Raw genomic sequence first — 22317 nt, 5'->3', positions numbered from 1 at the left:
ACAGCCCCCCTCAAAATGATCACGGAATAAACAACCCGCAGAAATGCAAAAATATTTAATAATTGGCAATAACTTAACAACAGAAGACAGAACAGCAAATACACACAGGAACTTCATAAATACAAAACACACTTAAGTAACAGAATTCAAAAAACTACTTATCCAGAAGACTTTTCGGCCCTTTCACTACCCAGTCCCTCAGGGAATGAGGCCTCCCCAGCCGGGAGGTCCAAGAGTCACATATTCATGGAATCGCAAAGCGGACATTGAAGGTTCAAAGCAGGGGGTGAGACCTCGCATGAGACAGGGCTGTTCCTGTAACCACAGAAGTAGAAACTGGTCCATGGTACGTGGTGGTCAGCGACCAAGGCGGACACGGACTCCAGTCTTTTCCTGCCAGCCCGGGCCCGGGAAGATCCTAGGGCAACGCATCCCGCGGAAATATCGCTGCTTCCGGGGGAACTCGTTCTGGTGTTTGGGAAAAGGGCGCCTCTGGCACCAGCGCCGGCGGGTCCAGGCTAAGAGACCCGCCTGGTCCGATGGGGCCACGGAGGAGGGCGGCGTCCGCAACCAGGCGACCCCGGGGCTTCGGGTCCCAGGCGGAGCCGCGGCGGGATCACAGACAAGGACCCGAGTGCGCCACCAGCCGCAGGTCCCACGCGAGCAGGCGCAGGAGGTTGAAGATGACGGTGGCTTCGTGGCACCGAGGCGAGCCCTGCAGCCCGGGAAGCAGGCGGAGCGGGGCTGAGTCAGGAATCTCCTTCCCCGAGACACCCCCCTCCAGACCCGCACGGCTCCAAGCCGGCCTCCCGTCTAGCCGCTTTGCCGCCCGCTCCACTCACAGCTGTGCGAGTCTGGGGACGCCTCCCGGGCCGCCGCAGGGACTTCCTCCGGGAGCCTGGCCGGACCAGCTCGAGCTGGAGGGAGAACGGGAGGTCAGTGCAGGCGGCGGGGAACCGAGCCTCCCCTCCCAGGTGACTCCGCCCCTCACCCTCCCAGCCGCAGACCAAAGCCCGGATCTGGGGACACCGAGAGGACGTGAATCGTGTCTGCGCCCGTTTCTGGCCTCACGGGACAGATTCGCAGTCGGGGGGCCTGGCCTTGAGACCAGGGGCGCAGAGCGAGCCGGGAGGGGTGCGGGGCCAGGGCGCAGCGCACTCACGCAGGCCGCCACGTCCCGCCCCGCGGCCGCCAGCAGCTCCAGGGTCGGGCCGACGCTGGGAAACAGCTCGGGGCTCGGCAGGCTGCTCAGCACGTCTTGGGCGTCGGCGAGGCCGCGGGCCACCTGGCGGAGCAGCGCACGGGACTGCGGGGACCCGGCGGGAGTTAGACGGGGCGGCGCGCCAGCCCGCGCTCCCCCACCCCCACCCCACCCCACCCCCCGCCCGCCGGCCTCGGGCCTCACGGAAGGCCGCGGAGGGTCCCTCCTCCGGCGGAACGAGCAGTTGCGCGGCCTCCAGCTCAGCGTCTCTTCCTCCTGCGGGACAAGGGCTGGGGTGACGCGGAGTCTCCTGGCAAGGGCCCCTGAAGCGCTGGGACGTCGGAGATTCCTGGACGTGGCTCGGGACTGGCCGGGACGGTTGTGCTTATCGTGTCCCGAACCAGGCAGCGCTCCGATGGCTGAGCGGGGCTGAAAGGCACCCGCGCTCCCCGTGCGGAGCCTGCGCCCCGATGTGGAGCCGAGTCCGCCTGGAGGGGGCGCCCCTCTGTGACCCGCACCAAGGCCGTGCCTGAACTGACCACCGGGGCCTGCCGGAAGATGTCGTGGTCACAATTCTGGACCCTGAAATCTGAGATGTGCCTGCTGGACGCTAGGACGCGAGGGCCCCTCGGGACAAAGACTGATGTCACCGAGCCCGCGGGCCCGGGGTCCAGGGGGTGGGGGCGTCTGAGCATCACTCACATAGCGGTCCCTCAGTGCCTTGATGGCCAGCAGCGCCCGGGGGTCCAGGGAGCGGTAGTGTGAGAGGAGGCGGCGCGGAGGCTCCACCACTTCGGGGTCCGCCGCCACGCCCACCGTCACCAAGACCCACAGCCCCACGGCCACCGCGGCTGCGCCACTCGGCCCCATCTCTGCTCCTGCAGGACGCGACAGACGTCAGGGAGCTCAAGGAGAAGGCCCCGAGTCCAAGCCCCTGCCTGTGGTTAGACTTGCAGAGGGACTGACGCTCAGAGCGTGGGCTGTGGACACACGCAGGGGAAGAGACAGGATGGGCCCCCTCCTACCCTCAGCCTCTCTCCTCTCACTCCTCACCTACGATGTGTCTCTGGTGCCTGGTGCTGCAGCGGGGCCTGCCTTCCACTGTCCTCTGGGTGGTGTCCAGAGTGGGGTCCACCTGGGACAGCGGTGCCTGCACCCTCCATGGTGGCTTTTAAGTGCCCAGCTGAGAATGGTGAGCACCCGGGCTTCCCCGTGCAGGGTAAGCTTTCCCAACGTCATTGCTGGCCATTGATTAGCCCAGAGGGTTGCAGGCAGGGGTTTGAGGACTTTACCCACCTGTGGGCCAGTGCCAGCGATGACTCTACCCCAGCTCTCTGTCACCAGTTCTGGTCTCTGTCCCTTTCTGTAGCCTCTCACTTTCTTTTCATCACCCTGGGTGTCCTTATCTGTGTTCTATAATAACAACCAGCCCTTATACAGTGCTTAGTGTTACTGGGCCCTGTTCTAAGTAACTTATATGTACATGTCTCATTTAATGCTCAAAAAATGACACTGCAAGAACTGTTCCACCTCCAATTTATAGATGGGATAACTGAGGCACAGTAAAGTGAAGGAACTTTTCCAAGACACACAGTCAGTAATTGGCAGAGGCAGAATTTGAACCTATACTCAATCCAGCTCCAAAGCTTGATCTCCAAGCCACAACTACCCCTAAATATCTGATTCAGTGCCTCCTTCTCTCTCTCCATTTCTGTCCTCATTTCATTCTGTTTCTTTCTTCCCTCTCTGTTTGCCTCCTGTTTTGTCTGTCTCTCTGTTCCTGTTTTTATCTCTGTCAATAACTCCATCTGTCTATCATTCCTTTTTCTAGCAAACATTCAGGCCAGTGTCTCTCTGTCTCCGTGTGTCTCAATCAGTCTCTTTGTTTCACTTTAAAAATAAAATCTACTACTTTTCCTGATAAAATTAGCAAGGCAAGGTTATTGGATAAAGCTGGAAAAATAGAGACATGCACAGGAGAGGAAAAAAACCCCACCTATAATTTCACCACCCACCTGTCTTCCGTCACCCCAGCTCTGGAACAATTTTTCCAATGAGTAGAAATGTTACGTATATTTACTTGTACATATGTTTTCTGATTATTGAAGTAAAACATTCGTTATAAAGATTCAGTCAATAAAAAAATACCATTGGGGCTTCCCTGGTGGCGCAGTGGCTAAGACTCTATGCTCCCAATGCAGGGGCCTGGGTTCGATCCCTGGTCAGGGAACTAGATCCCACGTGCATGCCGCAACTAAGGAGCCTGCCTGCTGCAACTAAGACCCGGTGCAACCAAATAAATAAATAAATATTTTTTTAAAAAATACAACTTGGAGAGTTAAAGAAAGTCTTTAATCCCACTTCCTGGAGGTAATCTTTTTAGCAGTTAGTGGCTATTTCTCCTCTTTTTTTTTTTTTTTTCTCTTTCTTTGAGCAACTTCTCCTAAATTGGAACGAGTCTGTATACAGTTTGATAGCCTGCTTTTTGTGTCTTACCATTACCTCATTACCATTTGCAGTCCCCCACATCTTTAATTATACTGTATCAGTGAGGTACCCTGCAGGAAACAGATGGCCTAATCATTGTAGGATAATTTGTGGTGGTTTAATACCAAGGGTGTTTACAAAGGGATTGGATGGTGAAGAGAACAGAGGAGGAGTAATGCAAGGCCTTGGGGCCCACACGGGTGAGGGTCTGTCATCCCTAGGCCTGAAGGAATGGGGGAAGGGAGGGAGTGGTTACCTGACCTGGGAAGGAGGGAGTCATGTACACAGGGGGAGGGACAGAGAAGTCATGATGCCCCGCAGGGAGGAAGCCTGGGGAATAAATACTCTGACTTGACTCTCCTTCCCGACTCTCTGGCCCTACTGCTAGGCTCCCCATTGGCTGCACCCAACAGAAGCCAAAGTCCAGCTTCCTGGGGCCCAGAGGAGGGTGGAGAAGTGGGAAGAGTGAACTTGGAGGGGCAAATGGAAGACATCCTGCATATACCACCGGTAAGGCTTCCATTCTGACAGGATTATTGAATAACCAATCCCCTATTGGTGGGCATTGATATTCTTTCCAGTCTTTTGTTAAAATCATGGTTCTCAAGACTGCGGGAGAGAAAGGGAGTAATTTTTTCATTCTTTTAATAGTGTCTTTCATAGGGCTGAAGTTTAAAATGTTTCCAATTCATCAATTTCTTTCTTCCATGGATCGTGCTTTCAGTGTATATACAAAATCGTCACCATGGCTCCCTAGATTTTCTCCTATACTACATTCTAGGAGTTTTATAATTCTGCACTTTACATTTAGGTCTATGATACATTTTAAGTTAATTTTTGTGAAATGTGCAAGGTCTGCATCTAGCTTGGTTTGTTTATTTTATTATTTATTCGCATGCGAATGTCCAGTTGTTTCAATACCATTTGTTGGAAGTCTATCCTTTCTTCATTGAATTGCCTTTGCTCTTTTCTCAAAGATCAGTTGACTATATTTGTGTGGGTCTATTCCTGGGCTCTCTATTCTGTTCCATTGATTTGTCTATCCTTCTACTAATATCACACTGTCTTGATTACTGTAGCTTTATAGTAAGTCTTGATGTGAGAGAGTGTCAGTCCTCCAACTTTGTTCTTCTCTTTTAATATTGTGAAAGTTATTCTGGGTCTTTTGAATCTCTATATAAACTTTCACTTTGTCAATATCCACATATTAACTTGCTGGGATTTTGATTGGATTGCATTGAATCTATAGATTAAGTTGGGAAGAACCAACATCTTGACAATATTGAGTCATCCTATCCATATTCATAGAATATTTCCATTTTTAGATGTACTTTTATTTCTTTCATCAAAGTTTTATAGTTTTCCTCACACAGATTTTATTTATATTTTGTGTTATTTGTACTTAAGTGTTTCATTTTTGGGGGTGCTGATGTAAATGGTATTTTAAATTTCAACTACAAACTGTTCACTGCTGTTATACAAGAAAGCAGTATACTTTTGCATATTAATCTTGTATCCTGCAACCTTCCTATAATCACTTCTTGGTTCAGAAATGTGTTTTAAAATACATAAAATTAAATACACAGGACTATTAAGAAAACCGATTATTTTGAAACACAGTTACCAAAACATTAAAGTAACTTTGTGATAAGTAATACATATGTCTCTTTATTAATGAACTAAGTACAAGACATAGCAGTAGGTTTACTAACTACTATACTGTTGAGGGAGTAATGGGAGTAAATGATATTTCAAGATATGTGCCACATCTGTAATGTGTTAGGAAATATCTGTGGCTTCTTTTAGTGACAAAGTCACAGGTTCTGCTAATATATTGTGGTTTGTTGCTTACATTCATAGTGGAAAGAAATGCTAAATTTCAGTTTGAGGTCAGTGAAGATGGAGATGCAGCTTTTTCCCATGCAAGTTCACCCTCCCCTGAATCCTATTGTCCATGAACTCCAGGTTAAGCTAGACCTGCAGCAGTTGAATAGAATGAAGCAGATCTATAGGCATTGACATGGAAAAATCTTGAAGACATATCATACAGTGAAAAAAGTAAATTGCTGAATAATATACATGGTGTGACACTCCTTGCGTTTAGAAATACTCATACATACTAAAGCAATTCAGTGGAGAAAAATAGCCTTTTCAAAAAATAGTGCTGGAGTAATTGGACCTCCATAGGCCAAAAAATGAACCTTGACCTAAACTTCACACTAAAATAAAAATTAACTCAATATGGATCATGGACTGAAATGTAAAATATAAAGCTATAAGACTTTTTGAAAAAATTATGAAGAACATCTTCAGGATCTAGAGCAAGGCAAAGGGTTCTTAGACTTGACACCAAGGGCTTAATCCATAAAGGGAAAATTGATCAACTGAATTTGATCCAAAACTTTTGCTCTGTAAAAGACCATGTTAAGAAGATAGAAAAATGAGCTAAAGACTGGGAGAGAATACTTGCAAACCACCTATCTGATGAAGGACTAGTATCTAGAATAGATAAAGAACTCTCAAAAATCAACAGTACAAAAATTAAACAATCCGTTTGGGAATGGGCAAAAGACATGAAGAGACATTTCACTAAAGAGTGAAAGATGGGAAATAAGTACATGAAAAGATGTTCAACATTATTAGCCAATAAAGAGATGCAAATTAAAACCACCATGAGATATCATTATACAGCTATCCGAATGCCTAAAAAAAAAAAAAATCAAATGCTAACGAGGATATGGAGAAATTGATCGCTTATTGCTGGTGTAAATGCAAAATTGTACAGCCCCTCTGGAAAATAGGGTTGGTAGTTTTTTAAAAAAACTAAACATGCAACTACCATATGACCTAGCAATTGCATTCCTGGGCATTTGCCCAGAGAAATGAAGACTTACATTCATACAAAATCTTGCACATGATTGTTTATAGCAGCTTTATTTATAACAGCCAAAAAACAACCCAGACGTTCTTTAACAGGTAACTGTTTACCAAAAAACCAAAACTGTAGTACATTCATACCACGGAATACCATTTAGCAATAAAAAGGAACAAACTTGATACACAAAACTATCTGGGGATAAGATGTCCAGCATTGAGGTTCATTCTGATTAGATTAGCTTAGGTCATATGCCCACCCCCAAATGCAATCACTGTGGCCAGGGAGACTAACTGAGGTAAATGGCTGCAGCCAGGTCACATAAGCCAACCCAGAGATGGGGGAGTCAAGTCACCTTCCCCAAACCATTTGGATCTCCAGCTGAAATGGGGGGATGCTGGGGTGAGTTGGGGAGAGGTAATGGAAGCCTGGAAAGTTTGCTGCATGGACACATTGGCTGATCTCGTCTAGTGTTTCAGTAGAATTTCTCTCATGTTTTTTCCAGAGTGCTTCTGTTTCAACCAATTTGATGTTTTTTAAAACCTCTATGCCTTTCAATAAGGAAAATATACACTGAAAGACAAAATAATTTTTTCATATTAATGCTGAGGAAGACATACATGGGAAAAACAATCATTACTTGTCTGTAATTATCAATATTTATTAATAAACTTTATAATTAATTAAAGGTGGTCTCACGTAGGAAACTTGGCTTTACTCGCCCAAAACATACCTTAACTATTCTGCACATGAATAGATCTGTCTATATAGGTGAGAAATGGCAGAGCACCACCAGTAATAACCCAGACGGCCGGGGACCACATCTATAAGCTGTGTGAGCTTGGACAGACTCACAGCCTCTGTACCTCAGCTTCCTCATCTTATAAAATGTCAGCCAGTGAGAGGACCTACCTCACAGACTTGCTGGGGAGAATAAAGCAGTAAATACATGAGAAGAGCTTAAAGTGGAGCCAAGCATACAGGAAGTGCTCAGTATGTATCAACTATAATTATTATTAACAGTGGTTCAGAAAAACATGTTTGCAATTCCAATTTTCAACAGGAAACGAAGAATAGTTTTATAATTGGTAAAGGAATACATATCATTTAATAACAGACTAAGGAAGCCAGAGAGAGTTTGTCTAAGTCCCAGATGAGGAAAGAAGCTGAGAAAACAGAAGGGAGGGATATTTGTGCAGAGAAAGAGGGGAAAAAAAGACAGAGAGAGAAAAGATATAATGACAAGAGAGTGATTGAAGAGCAAGCATTAGAAACCCTAGTATGGGGACTTCCCTGGCAGTCTAGTGGTTAGGACTACACCTTCCAATGCAGAGGGCGTGGGTTCAGTCCCTGGTTGGGGAGCTAAGATCTGACATGCCTCGTGGCCCTAAAAACCCAAACTTAAAACATAAGCAATATTGTAACAAATTCAATAAAGACTTTTAAAAAAATGGTCCATATCAAAAAAAATCTTTAAAAAGAAAGAGAGAAAGAAACCCGAGTATGAACTCCTGACAGCAGGCACTTGTACAGGTACCTCTGCCAAGCTTGCAGCTTCCAGCCGAAGGAAAAGGTGTGTTTTGAGTTCATTCCTCGAGTGCAAAAGAAAGACCAACACACAGAAAAAACAAAAGGTGCAGAAAACAAACATAGCAATTGGCTCAGGAGAGACGGTTGGGCAGAGTCATCACTGGCACTGGCCCACAGGTGGGTAAAGTCCTCAAACCCCTGCCTGCAACCCTCTGGGCTGATCAGTGGCCAGCAATGACGTTGGGAAAGCTTACCCTGCACGGGGAAGCCCGGTTGCTCACCATTCTCAGCTGGGCACTTAAAAGCCACCATGGAGGGTGCAGGCACCGCTGTCCCAGGTGGACCCCACTCTGGACACCACTCAGAGGACAGTGGGAGGCAGGCCCTGCTGCAGCACCAGGCACCAGAGACACATCGTAGGTGAGGAGTGAGAGGAGAGAGGCTGAGGGTAGGAGGGGGCGCATCCTGTCTCTTCCCCTGCGTGTGTCCACAGCCCACGCTCTGAGCGTCAGTCCCTCTGCCTCTGCAAGTCTAACCACAGGCAGGGGCTTGGACTCGGGGCCTTCTCCTTGAGCTCCCTGACGTCTGTCGCGTCCTGCAGGAAAAGAGATGGGGCCGAGTGGCGCAGCCGCGGTGGCCGTGGGGCTGTGGGTCTTGGTGACGGTGGGCGTGGCGGCGGACCCCGAAGTGGTGGAGCCTCCGCGCCGCCTCCTCTCACACTACCGCTCCCTGGACCCCCGGGCGCTGCTGGCCATCAAGGCACTGAGGGACCGCTATGTGAGTGATGCTCAGACGCCCCCACCCCCTGGACCCCGGGCCCGCGGGCTCGGTGACATCAGTCTTTGTCCCGAGGGGCCCTCGCGTCCTAGCGTCCAGCAGGCACATCTCAGATTTCAGGGTCCAGAATTGTGACCACGACATCTTCCGGCAGGTCCCGGTGGTCAGCTCAGGCACGGCCTTGGTGCGGGTCACAGAGGGGCGCCCCCTCCAGGCGGACTCGGCTCCACATCGGGGCGCAGGCTCCGCACGGGGAGCGCGGGTGCCTTTCAGCCCCGCTCAGCCATCGGAGCGCTGCCTGGTTCGGGACACGATAAGCACAACCGTCCCGGCCAGTCCCGAGCCACGTCCAGGAATCTCCGACGTCCCAGCGCTTCAGGGGCCCTTGCCAGGAGACTCCGCGTCACCCCAGCCCTTGTCCCGCAGGAGGAAGAGACGCTGAGCTGGAGGCCGCGCAACTGCTCGTTCCGCCGGAGGAGGGACCCTCCGCGGCCTTCCGTGAGGCCCGAGGCCGGCGGGCGGGGGGTGGGGTGGGGTGGGGGTGGGGGAGCGCGGGCTGGCGCGCCGCCCCGTCTAACTCCCGCCGGGTCCCCGCAGTCCCGTGCGCTGCTCCGCCAGGTGGCCCGCGGCCTCGCCGACGCCCAAGACGTGCTGAGCAGCCTGCCGAGCCCCGAGCTGTTTCCCAGCGTCGGCCCGACCCTGGAGCTGCTGGCGGCCGCGGGGCGGGACGTGGCGGCCTGCGTGAGTGCGCTGCGCCCTGGCCCCGCACCCCTCCCGGCTCGCTCTGCGCCCCTGGTCTCAAGGCCAGGCCCCCCGACTGCGAATCTGTCCCGTGAGGCCAGAAACGGGCGCAGACACGATTCACGTCCTCTCGGTGTCCCCAGATCCGGGCTTTGGTCTGCGGCTGGGAGGGTGAGGGGCGGAGTCACCTGGGAGGGGAGGCTCGGTTCCCCGCCGCCTGCACTGACCTCCCGTTCTCCCTCCAGCTCGAGCTGGTCCGGCCAGGCTCCCGGAGGAAGTCCCTGCGGCGGCCCGGGAGGCGTCCCCAGACTCGCACAGCTGTGAGTGGAGCGGGCGGCAAAGCGGCTAGACGGGAGGCCGGCTTGGAGCCGTGCGGGTCTGGAGGGGGGTGTCTCGGGGAAGGAGATTCCTGACTCAGCCCCGCTCCGCCTGCTTCCCGGGCTGCAGGGCTCGCCTCGGTGCCACGAAGCCACCGTCATCTTCAACCTCCTGCGCCTGCTCGCGTGGGACCTGCGGCTGGTGGCGCACTCGGGTCCTTGTCTGTGATCCCGCCGCGGCTCCGCCTGGGACCCGAAGCCCCGGGGTCGCCTGGTTGCGGACGCCGCCCTCCTCCGTGGCCCCATCGGACCAGGCGGGTCTCTTAGCCTGGACCCGCCGGCGCTGGTGCCAGAGGCGCCCTTTTCCCAAACACCAGAACGAGTTCCCCCGGAAGCAGCGATATTTCCGCGGGATGCGTTGCCCTAGGATCTTCCCGGGCCCGGGCTGGCAGGAAAAGACTGGAGTCCGTGTCCGCCTTGGTCGCTGACCACCACGTACCATGGACCAGTTTCTACTTCTGTGGTTACAGGAACAGCCCTGTCTCATGCGAGGTCTCACCCCCTGCTTTGAACCTTCAATGTCCGCTTTGCGATTCCATGAATATGTGACTCTTGGACCTCCCGGCTGGGGAGGCCTCATTCCCTGAGGGACTGGGTAGTGAAAGGGCCGAAAAGTCTTCTGGATAAGTAGTTTTTTGAATTCTGTTACTTAAGTGTGTTTTGTATTTATGAAGTTCCTGTGTGTATTTGCTGTTCTGTCTTCTGTTAAGTTATTGCCAATTATTAAATATTTTTGCATTTCTGCGGGTTGTTTATTCCGTGATCATTTTGAGGGGGGCTGTTCAGCACAAAATGCTGAGACAGGGAAATCAGGTGACCTGAGTTTCAGTTCTGCCCCTGCCACTTAAGTGTTGCGTGTCTGGGCAAATTACTTCTCTCTGAGCCTCAGTTTACTCATTTATGCCATGGCATTGTTACACTTCCCTTGCAGTGAGTACTATACATTGAAATAATGTTTCTGAAGCTTCCAGCTGAAGCCACAGAATGGCCTTAATAATTGATCTCGATTAAATAATCACACACATAAATGCAGAACAATTGTACTTTTAAAATTTGTCTGCATCTGTGGATGGGCAATCTTCGTGGCCAACTGCAAAGCTTGTTTCCCAAGGTCACACAGCTAGAGAGGGTCGGAGCCAGGTTTGAGCCCCAGAGTCTAGCCCCAGCTCCGATGCTCCTAGCCACTCCCCTGAACTTCCTTTCTAAGAGAAACAGTATGATGTTGAGGGATTTTGAGATAATTTGTCAATTTTCAGGATTCACAGTTGTTGCAATGTGTCCTCCCCTGATATAAGGCCGATGCAATGAATAGATACTGACCAGAATACTGGTAGGTGACTTGGGCACATCCCTGCTGTTGCTTTTATTTTTTAGAAAATGTTTATTTATTTTGGCTGCTCTGGGTCTGAGTTGCGGCATGCATGCAGGATCTAGTTCCCCTACCAAGGATCTAACCGTGCCCCCTGCACAGAGTCTTACCCACTGGACCCCCAGGGAAGTCCACCTGCTGTTACAGATGAACCTATCTGCAGGGCAGGAATAGAGACGTGGACCTAGAGAATGGACATGTGGACAGAGTGGGGGCAGGGGAGGGTGGGACGAAGTGGGAGGTTAGGACTGACATATATACACTACCATACGTAAAATAGATAGCTAGTGGGAACGTGCTATAAAGCACAGGAAGCTCAGCTCGGTCGGTGCTCTGTGACGACCTAGATGGGTGGGATGGGGGGCGTGGGAAGGAGGTCCAGGACGGAGGGGATATAGGCATACATATAGCTGATTCACTTCATTGTACAGCAGAAAGTAATACAACATTGTAAAGCAATTATACTCCAATAAGAAAAATCTCTAAAAAACGTTACGTATCAGAGCTCAAAGATATTCCCAACTGAGGACTTTGGTCCACACTCTCCCCAGAATTATGAATGAGGGAAAGAGGGGGTGGGAGTAATAGTCAAAAGGACTCCACACCTTCTGTTCGAGACGTCCATTACCTCCAAGTCAGGAGATGTAGCTACACTGGGACAGTTGAGTGCAGTGCGTACTCTCTAGTGTCAGACAGAACTCAGTTAATACCCTGCCCTCACCACTTATTTGCTGTATGATCTTGGACAAGTCTCTTAACCCCTCTGAGTCCCTGCAGTTTCCTCTGCATTTGAGATGTAGGCAAAGCACAGGATGTCCTTGGTGCTACCATGAGTATTCAGTAGCACATTGTGAGGGAATTCCCTGCCATTCGAGTGGTCAGGACGCTGCGCTTTCACCGCTGAGGGTCCGGTTCAATCCCTGGTCGGGGAACTGAGATCCTGCAAGCGGCACGGCCAGAAACAACAACAACGACAAAAAACCACATTGTGGCAGAGCCTCTGTGAACAGGGTGAGACATACACAGGCCCACAGAAGGAGCGGGGTGTCTCTGTTTTCCTTTTTCACTGACTGTTCCCTTTTCCTGGAAGGCTCCCCCTCAGATCTCCACAGGGCTCCCTCCCTCACTTCCTTTAGGTCTTCCCTCAAACGTCATTTCATTACCTTAGTTAATACAGACTTCCTCTCGCACTCTGCTCTCGTCCCTGCTTCATTTCTTTCATTTTCCATTATCTGACTTTACCTAACGTAATACATACCACATGCCTAATCCCCGTGTCCCGGAGAGGTACTATCTGGTACCTCTCTCTAGTAAAAAGCCCCGTGAAGGATTGTTTCATGTCTTTTCTTTTTCCAATGCTCTCTTCCTGGCACCTTGAGCAGGGTCTGACCCAAAGTGGGGGTGGGAGGGCAAATAAGTACTTGGTGAATGAATGAAGGCGTTTTTCTCAAACCCACCTGATTTCCCTGAAGTACTGGTCACAGCTCAATTTCATAGCACATCCTCCTATTCCTGGGTCCTTCTGCGCCTGACAGTCAGAGAACAGGTTAGTGCAGGCTCCCGACCGCCCCCATTCTGTGTCTATCGGTACCAGGTGGGGAAGGGTGGGGAGGAGCTGGTGTCCTCGCTTACTTCGCGAGTGTCTTGCCGTTCTCACTCTGTCTCCCACCCGCAGCAGCACCCCTGGCCCTTCTGCCATCTCCTAAACAGCCTCCCTCTTGGAAGTTCCCGGTTCTTCATGGCAACACCTCCTACAGGTGCCTTTTCCCTCTACTCCCTGTACTGGGGCCTCTGCAAAAAAGGAAGTCCCTCTGTCCCCTCCGCACCCCAGTCCTAGATCAGCCTGGGCACCGGCGCAGGAGACCCGCCGTGTGGGGCTGAAGCTGCCCCAGCCCTGATTTTGACTTCGTTACTCACTCTCTTGGAGGTGAGCGTGAATGGATGTCAGTTTCTCTTTCCCTCGGCGGCTCACATGGCTCACAGGCCCCGCCCTGCTCTGGGCTTTCCCAGCCCGCACCTCCGCTGGTGCAGGTGTCAGCCTCTGGCTGCGTTTTCACTTTTCCTACATCAGCTGGGATTGCCCAGCTGCACAGGCTAAAAGCTGCGCCATGGAACTCAGGCAGGAATTGCACCTCAGACGGAGCTGGAAGTTCAGAGACACGGACAGAGCAACGAGCTGAGATCCAGAAGAGGAGGCTGAAGTCAGAGACGCCAGAGGAGACTGAGAGACCCCAGGCGACAGCCTCAGAGTGGACACTTGATCCCCCATCTGCTGACAGAGACCAGAGAGCAGGAATGAAGCTGGGTCAGCCCCTACATCATTGTCTGGGACCCTCACCTCCCCAGAGCCTCCACCCTCACCCCCTGACGCCCTCCCTCCCCTCATCTTTCTGTCCTTCCTTAACACAGACATGGCCCCGGGCTGCACGCTGGTGCTGATGCTGATGACCGTGGCGCCGAGCAGGACAGGAGCAGCTCCTGTGCCCTCGCCCCTCGGGGCCCTCCCAGGTGCACGGGGCTGCCACATGGCCCAGTTCAAGTCTCTGTCCCCACAAGAGCTGCAGGCCTTCAAGAGGGCCAAGGACGCCTTTGTGAGTCTCCCCCGGCCCCTCCTGCAGTGGGCGACCCTCCACCCCTCCCTCTGGGCGCTCCCCGGCTACCTGGGCTGAAGGTGGTCCTGCCCTCCCTGCACTGGGCTGACCTCCACCCTCCCCGCGGTGGGCGATCTCCTGTCCTCCTGCGGTGGACGCGCCTCTGCGGTCCTTTTGCAAGTTCACCTCCCGTCCTCCTGTTGTTGGCCATCCTCCAGTCTCCCTGGGGTCTCCCCTCTGTCCCTCCCCCTGTGGGCTGACCTTGCCCTTGCTCTCTAGGAAGAGTCGCTCTTGCAGAAGGACTGGAACTGCAGCTCCCGCCTCTTCCCCAGGACCCGGGACCTGAGGCAGCTGCAGGTGAGTTGGGAGAGTCAGGCCCACCTGCCCTCACCTGCCCGCCCCGCTCCGGCTCTGCAGGTGGCCCCTCACCTCCTCCTTCTCTCACGTCCTTCTCTCCCTGCCCTCCCCACCCGTCCCCTGACCCCTTCCCCTCAGCCAAGCACATCGGCTCTCACCTGACCCCAACTTTCACCTTCCACTGTCCCTTCCTCTGTCCCCCTCACCTGTGCCTCCTCGCCTGTTCTCCCTCACATGCAACTCTCACCTGTCTTCTGTCTCCTCCTCAGGTGTGGGAGCGCCCCGTGGCCTTGGCGGCTGAGCTGGCCCTGACACTGAATGTCCTGGAGGCCACGGCTAACTCATCCCTGGACCACATCCTGGACCAGCCCCTCCACACGCTGCACCACATCCACTCCAAGCTCCAGGCCTGTGTGAGTGCTCGGGGCACCCGGGCCGTGTCTGGGCTCTGGCCACCTGTACGTCCCCCTCTGTCCCAGGCCCTGCCTCACACCCTCAACACCACCCTCCTCTGCCCACAGGTCCCAGCTCAGCCCACAGCAGGCCCCAGGCCCCGGGGCCGCCTCCACCACTGGCTGCACCGGCTCCAGGACGCCCCGAAGAAGGTGAGTGACCGGGGAGGGGAAACCGATGGCTGGGCTCAGCTGCGAGCCCAGACATGGGAGCTACTGAGCCATCCTCCTCTCCCCCCAGGAGTCCCGGGACTGCCTCGAAGCCTCTGTCATGTTCAACCTCTTTCGCCTCCTCACCCGGGACCTGAAATGTGTTGCCAGTGGAGACCAGTGTGTCTGACCCTGGAGACCCACCTGTCTCAGCATCTTTTTTACTTTTTTAAAATTTAATTAATTAACTTATTTCTAGCTGCATTGGGTCTTTGTTGCTGTGCACGGGCTTTCTCTAGTTGCGGCAAGCACGGGCTACTCTTCATTGCGCTGAGTGGGCTTCTCATTGCGATGACTTCTCTTGCTGCGGATCACCGGCTCTAGGCGTGCGGGCTTCAGTAGTTGTGACACGTGGGCTCAGCAGTTGTGGCTCGCGGGCTCTAGAGCGCAGCCTCAGTAGTTGTGGCGCACAGGCTTAGTTGTTCCGCAGCATGTGGGATCTTCCTGGACCAGGGCTCGAACCCGTGTCCCCTGCATTGGCAGGTGGATTCTTAATCACTGCGCTACCAGGGAAGCCCTGTCTCAGCATCTTAGATATTATTTATGCACAAACTACCTCCACTGGATTATTGCTTCCAGATCCCTATTTGTTTTTGAAGCCCCTAAAAGATATTTATTCTTGTACTTTTTGTAAAATGTGTGAAAATAAACAATTTTTCTATGACATTGTCCTTGTTTACATGTGACTGTATAAGTGACTGCACAACTGCATATGTGACTGTGGCCCTCTGAGAGTGTGTGTGTTGCGGTGGGAAGGCGAAGTGAGAGATGAAGAGACTATGAAAGAATAAATGAATGAGGAGTGAAAGAATCACTGAGGATGTTTTCAGCCACAACAATGGAAGATTTCATTGCATCACAAGCTATCATTACATTAAGTAATAAGATGTCTAGAGGAGGCTGTGTCTGGGCAGATCAGCCGGACCATGGCTTTATCATGGACCTACGGTCTATATCTGTTAGTATTTCTAAAGATATGTGTTAAAATTGTGTTTGTGTTACATTCACCCCAACTTCCTGTGGTTCTAAACCTGGGATGACTATTGTCAGGGTGGCGATGTGCTGGGAGAAATATCACAGAGAGAGTTGTCACCAAAAAATCATTAAGTTCCACTGTGGGCATTGTTCTATGTAGACAATGGTGTTGACTGCAAATAATTTTCTTGTCTGATCTGTATGTCTTTTATTTCCTTTTCTTGCCTTATTGCACTGGATAGAACTGTAGTACTATGTTGAATAAGAAGGGTGAAAGAGGGCATCTTTGCCTTCTTCCTGATCTTAGGGGGAAAACATTCAGTTTCACCATTAAGTGTAAATATCAGCTGTAGGTTTTTTGTAGATGCTCTTTTTCAAGTTGAGGAAGTTCCTTTCCATTCCTATTTTTCTAAGAGTTTTTAAAAATTATGATTGGGGACTTCCCTGGTGGTCCAGTGGTTAAAAATCCGCCTTCCAATGCAGGGGGCATGTGTTAGATCCCCGGTCAGGGAACTAAGATCCCACATGCCATGGGGCAACTAAGCCCGTGCACCACAACTACTGAGCCTGAGCGCTCTAGAGCCTGTGTGGCACAACTAGAGAGCCCGTGTGCCGCAACTACTGAGCCTGTGTGCCACAACTAGAGAGCCCGTGTGCTGCAACTACTGAGCTTGTGCACTCTGGAGCCCGTGCGCCGCAACTAGAGAAGCCTGTGTGCTCTGGAGCCCGTGTGCCACAACTAGAGAGAAGACTGCACACTGCAACGAAGAGCCCGTGTGCTGCAATGAAAGATCTCGCATGCCACAACTAAGACCTGATGCAGCCCAATAAAAAAAAAAAAATCATGAATGGATGTTGAAATTTGGCAAATGTTCTTCTTCCTTGTTTGATATGATCACGTGATTTTTTTTTCTTTAGCCCGTCTTGGTGGATTGTATTGATTGGTTTTCAAATATTGAACCAACCTTGCAACCTTGGAATGAATCCTTTAGGTCATGGTGTATAATTTTTTTGATCTACTGCTGAATTCTATATGCCAATATTTTGTTAAGGATTTTTGTGTCTATATTCATTACCTTACTTTGTGTGAGATAACAAGTTCGCATTATTTTTTAAGCCAGTTGAGTTAAAACTTACTGTTACTTGCAGCCAAAAGCATCCTTAATGACACACATGGAAATGAAAGGTGAGTTTCTCTCAGAGTTGAAGAATTCTGGCTGCATGGGATTGTTCTGCCTCTGCCATCCCCAAGACTGTCATTGATACAAAGCTGCAAAGAGTCCTTGTATTCAGTATCCATGGAAGGGGGGCAAGAAGATGAATAATCTGGGGCTGCAATCTGGGGAGACATGCTCTTCTGCCTACTCCTGTCTCTATGACATTACTATTTCTTACCTCTGTTTCTTGAAAGTTTCACTCCAACTCTTTCAAATCTTCTCTGCTTCCTCTTATCCACTACTCCATCATGTCCTCTCTCTCTCCAAATGGATTACTTTGCCCTCTCCCTCACAGAAGCTACCAGGTAGAAATTCCACATCATCTATACCACTCTCCTACCTGTCTCCACCATCCTTTTGCTCCCCTGTCAAAATCAATCAATTTCTCTTAATGACATGAGAGGGGCCAGTGCCTGATCCTGGCCCCTCTTATGTCTTTCCTCCATAAATTATCCTTCTCTTATCCTCCATTTTTCAAAACTTCCTTTCTACAAGTACCTGCCCATCAGTGGTCTCCCCTTTTATAAAACCCCTTTCTTAATCTGTCCTCTTCTCTTCAACTATTTCTCCATCTCTCTTTTCCACTGGCTCCATTTCCTTACCTAATCCAGGCTCCATAGCCCTTACAGTTGGCTTCTGTTCCCAGAACTCCACTCCACAACAACAATTTCTTATAGCTAAATCCTGCAATTGCTTCTCCAGTTCTCACCCTAGAAGACCTCTCAGTAGCATCCAACCCATTCCTCACCAACTCCTTCTTGTAACGCTCTCCTACTTTGACCTTAGTGATACCACCCTCTCTTTGTTTTCCTTCAATTTCTGTCTGGTTCTTCTCAGTCATATTTTCTGGTTCTCTTTCTTCTTCCCACCTCTTGAATACTGGAGTGTCTCAGGGTCCTATCCTGGACTCTCATTTCTCTTCTGTCTTTATACTCTCTCTGGGGTCATCTCACATATCCTCATGGATTCACCAACTACCTTCTCGCTGACTACTTTTGTATCAGTCTGCTTAGGCTGGGTTATGCTTTAGTAACAAATGACCCTCAAATTACAGTGGCTTATAACAACAAAGGTTTATTGCTCACTTATGCAACACAACCATCTTTTTAAAAATAATTAATTAATTAATTATATTTTTGGTTGCATTGGGTCTTTGTTGCTGCATGCAGGCTTTCTCTAGTTGTGGTAAGTGGGGGCTACTCTTCATCGTGGTGCACGGACTTCTCATTGTGGTGGCTTCTCTTGTTGTGGAACACAGGCTCTAGGCATGCGGGCTTTAGTAGTTGTGGTGCGTGGGCTCAGTAGTTGTGGTTTGCGGGCTCTAGAGCGCAGGCTCAGTAGTTGTGGTGCACAGGCTTAGTTGCTCTGTGGCATGTGGGATCTTCCTGGACCAGGGCTCGAACCCATGGCTCCTGCATTGGCAGGTGGATTCTTAACCACTGAGCCACCGGGAAGTCCGCAACACAACCATCTTGAGTAGGCTGACTCTCAGCTCCTCACCGGGATTCAGGATGAAGGTGCAGTTGTATCTGGGACATTTCTGGTCTTAGAGTAGAGAGGTAAGAGTACATGATGGAGGGAATCCCCTGGTTTGGACTCGGCGCTTTCACTGCTGGGGCCCAGGTTCAATCCCTGGTTGGGGAAATAAGATCCCACAAGCTTTGCGGCTCAGCCAACAAAACAAAACACAAAAAAGAGTACATGGTGTACTATCCACAGGCTCTTAGAACTTCTGCTCAGAAATGACACAGACCACTTCCATCCCCATTTCATTGGCCCAAACAAGTGACATAGCCAAGCCTGAGGTCAATAAGGCAGAGATTAAAAATTTTCCCCAAGAAATGGATTCCTCACTTTGGAAAGGAAGAAGGTATTTGGAATGATAAGGCAGTATAACACATCCTAAGTTCTTATCTCCAACTCTGACTTTATTATTTATTTAGTTTTTGGCTGCATAGGGTCTCAGTTGTGGCATGTGAGATCTTTCGTTGCGGCGTGCGGGCTTCTCTTTAGTTGCAGCATGTGGGCTTCTCTCTAGTTGTGGCGCACGGGCTCTAGAGCACGTGGGCTCAGTAGTCGCAGCACGTGGGCTTAGTTGCCCCTCGGCATGTGGGATCTTAGTTCCCCGACCAGGGATTGAACCGGCATCCCCTGCATTGCAGGATGGATTCTCAACCACTGGACCACCAGGGAAGTCCCTCCAACTCTGACTTTAAAGACAAAGACAAATTAGCTTTATTATTGTGTGTAGAAACCAGCTCAAGTTCAGATCCAAACTGGACCAGCTGATAAGCCAGTAGCAATGACCACTCTGATCCTAAAAGTTCCCATGCCATTTTCTGACTAATGATCCATAGAAAGGGATTTGCTGGTGGAAACCCCCATTAAGAAGAGCTAGTCCACAGTGCTGAGAAGGCAGGGCCACTGTCCACTCTCCATGGTTCTGAACACCGCTGTTGGCTACAGGAGGGTGGTTTCTTTCATCCCTGGGACCTTGGTGGATGCCTGTTAACTTCTTCAGCACTTACAGATTTTTAAAATGAAATATTGTCACATCACATATGGTTGTGGGATTTTTTTTTCTTAAATAACAGAAAACTTCAACTCAACTTGCTTAAACAATCAGGAATTTGTAATCTCATATACCAAGCAGCCTGAGGGTAAGATAGATAAGAAGTTGGCTAATTTAGGAAATCACACTAATGTTATTGATAATTCAAATCCTTTCCATCTTTCAGCCTTGCCGTCCTCAGCATTTCAGCCTCATCCTCAAGTTTGATCACCTCAGGTCACAAGGTGGCTACCGCAGTTCCGGATATTAAATCCTTTGAGCAATGTCCAGAGGAAGAAAAGGGACAGCATTTCCATGTATCTTTCTTATCACTGAGGAAAACCTTTCCCAGGAGCCCCCTAGCAGACTTTCCTTCAATCCCACACTAACAACCCATTAAAAATTGCAACCCCCCCTAGTGCTCCTGATATCCTAGTGCTCTACTTTCCCCCCCATAGCACATATCTCCTTCTAACACACCATAAATGTGCTTACTTTAAAAAAAAAAAAAATGTGTTTATTTGGCTGAACCAGGTCTTAGTCGCGGCACACGGGACCTTTGTTGCTGCGTGCCGGATTTAGTTACTTCCTTGACCAGGGATCGACCCCAGGTCCCCTGTATTGGGAGTGTGGAGTCTTAACCACTGGACCAACAGGGAAGTCCCAAGAATGTACTTACTTATTGGGACTTCCCCGGCGGTCCAGTGGTTAAGACTTTGCGCTTGCACTGCAGGGGGCGCCGGTTCGATCCTTTGTCTGGGAACTAAGATCCCCCAAGCGGCGCCGCCAAAAAAAAAAAAAAAAAAAAAGAAATGTGGTTACTTATTATGTTGTTGTTTATGACCTGTCTCTCTCTGTTAGAATATAAGCTCCACCAGCTCAGAGGTTATTGTCTGTTTTGTTCACCTCTGTCCCCGGCACCCAAAACAGGCACAGAGTAGGTGCTCAGTCAATACTTATTGAAAGAATGGATGACTGTCACATTGTGTCACATGCCTCAGCCCAAATGATTCACTGGAAAGGGACATGAGACAACTATAATTGGCTCAGACCAAAGATGGTCTGCTTTGTAGGGTGGGGGAGGGGCCCACTTCTCCTGAAAGCTCAGGTCACAGCAAAGATGGTAGATTTCTGATCAAAACGGAGGTTATTTCAGGCCTCCATAATCTATTACAAGCCTCCAATACTTATTTCATATTTTCTCCCCTCTCCTTAAAACTCCAACTCCTCTCCCCCATCCTCATTCTCACAGATGGCTCTGCTTCTTCCACTGAAAATATGGAAGCAGTAGGAGAGAAATCCCATATGCTCCCACTACCACATCCACTTACCTACCAGCATCGGGGCCTGGATGCTCTGCTGTCCTCCTTTCTAAGCCCAACTTCTCCACTTGGACCCTGGATCCTACCTGTTTCTTACTCATAATTCTCCCCTCACCGCTTATCCTGCATCATCAGTTTTCCCCTGTCTATTCCTATCATTTCTATTATTTATTCTATCTCGGGAACTCCCTGGTGGTCCAGTGGTTAGGACTCCACGCTTCCACTGCCAGGGGCACAGGTTTGATCCCTGGTCAGGGAACTAAGATCCCACATGCAGTGATGTGGCCAAAAAATAAATACATAAAAATAAAAACATAAAGAAATTCTATCTCAATCCCACACCCCTTCCAGTTACCTCCCCATTTCTCTGCCTCCTTGTACTAGTCAGGCTTCTCCAGAGAAACAGAACCAACAGGATACAGATATAGATATATACCAAAGCCCTGAGAGCCAGGAGAGCCTATGGTATAAGTTCCAGTCCAAAATCCAGGATGCTTGAGACCCAGGAAAGGCCAATGTCTCAGCTCGAATCTGAAAGCCAGAAAAGAACACAATCTCAGTTCAAAGCAGTCAGGCAGGTGGTGTTCTCTCTTACTCAGCCTTTTCCTTCTATTCAGGTCTGTCATTGATTAGATGAGGTCCACCCACAGTAGGGAAGGCCATATACTTTACTCAGTCTACCAGTTCAAATGTAATCTAATCCAGAAACACCCTCACAGACACACCCTGAACAATGTTTGACCAAATGTCTGGGCACCCAATGGCCCAATCAAGTTGACACATAAAGTTGACCATCACACTCCCTTTTCAGCAACGTTTGTCAAAAGAGTTGTCTATGTCACTGTCTCCTCTTCCCCTGTGTCTCCTTTGAGTAAGGCTTTTGTCCCAACCACTCCACATTCAGCTCTTGTTCAGACCATCAATGACCTCCATGTTGCCAAACCCAGTGGTTGAGTCTCAGTCCAATGTTTCCTGATCTGCCAGCAGTAGTTGACATGGGTGTTCATCCTCTGCTCCATGAAACACATTCTTCGCTGGCTCCCACTTTCCTGGTTTTCCTCCTCCCTCTCTGGTGGTTCCTTCTCATTCTCTTTTCTGATTCTGCTTCTCCCCGAATATACCAGGGCTCATCCTGGCCCTTATCTCTCATCTATCTGTGATGCATGTATCTCTTCTCATGGCTTAGAACCCAACCCTACCTCTACAGTCATGGCTCTTGTGGCAGATTGAATTCTTGGTGCAAAATTTCCCCCTCCCTGCATCTATACCCTTCCCATGGCCTCAC

General features: G+C 50.1%; 3 protein-coding genes across 3 annotated transcripts; 2 read left to right on the top strand and 1 right to left on the bottom strand.

Annotated features, from left to right (window-relative positions):
- Nucleotides 1-40: 40 nt before the first annotated feature.
- On the bottom strand, nucleotides 41-2084 carry LOC309616325 (interferon lambda-4-like). The gene is made up of 5 exons (XM_082366796.1): nucleotides 1904-2084; nucleotides 1406-1477; nucleotides 1163-1306; nucleotides 843-917; nucleotides 41-715 (listed from the first exon to the last, which is right to left on the bottom strand). Exons 1-5 carry the CDS (start codon nucleotides 2069-2071, stop codon nucleotides 617-619), a joined length of 558 nt encoding a protein of 185 aa, XP_082222922.1. The 5' UTR covers nucleotides 2072-2084; the 3' UTR covers nucleotides 41-616.
- A 6605-nt stretch (nucleotides 2085-8689) lies between these two features.
- On the top strand, nucleotides 8690-10681 carry LOC309616324 (interferon lambda-4-like). The gene is made up of 5 exons (XM_082366795.1): nucleotides 8690-8870; nucleotides 9297-9368; nucleotides 9468-9611; nucleotides 9857-9931; nucleotides 10059-10681. Exons 1-5 carry the CDS (start codon nucleotides 8703-8705, stop codon nucleotides 10155-10157), a joined length of 558 nt encoding a protein of 185 aa, XP_082222921.1. The 5' UTR covers nucleotides 8690-8702; the 3' UTR covers nucleotides 10158-10681.
- Nucleotides 10682-13421: 2740 nt separating this feature from the next.
- Nucleotides 13422-20359, top strand: LOC309616327 (interferon lambda-3-like). Its single transcript, XM_082366798.1, has 4 exons — nucleotides 13422-13948; nucleotides 14228-14305; nucleotides 14575-14910; nucleotides 14999-20359. The coding sequence occupies exons 1-4, from the start codon at nucleotides 13769-13771 to the stop codon at nucleotides 15095-15097; spliced, it is 693 nt and encodes a 230-aa protein (XP_082222924.1). The 5' UTR covers nucleotides 13422-13768; the 3' UTR covers nucleotides 15098-20359.
- Nucleotides 20360-22317: the final 1958 nt, after the last annotated feature.

The sequence above is a fragment of the Balaenoptera borealis genome (genome assembly GCF_965194805.1).
Source record: "Balaenoptera borealis genome assembly, chromosome: 19".
NCBI lineage: Eukaryota > Metazoa > Chordata > Mammalia > Artiodactyla > Balaenopteridae > Balaenoptera > Balaenoptera borealis.
The sequence above is the reverse complement of the archived record's forward strand: the minus strand, read 5'-3'. Positions and strand labels throughout refer to the sequence as shown.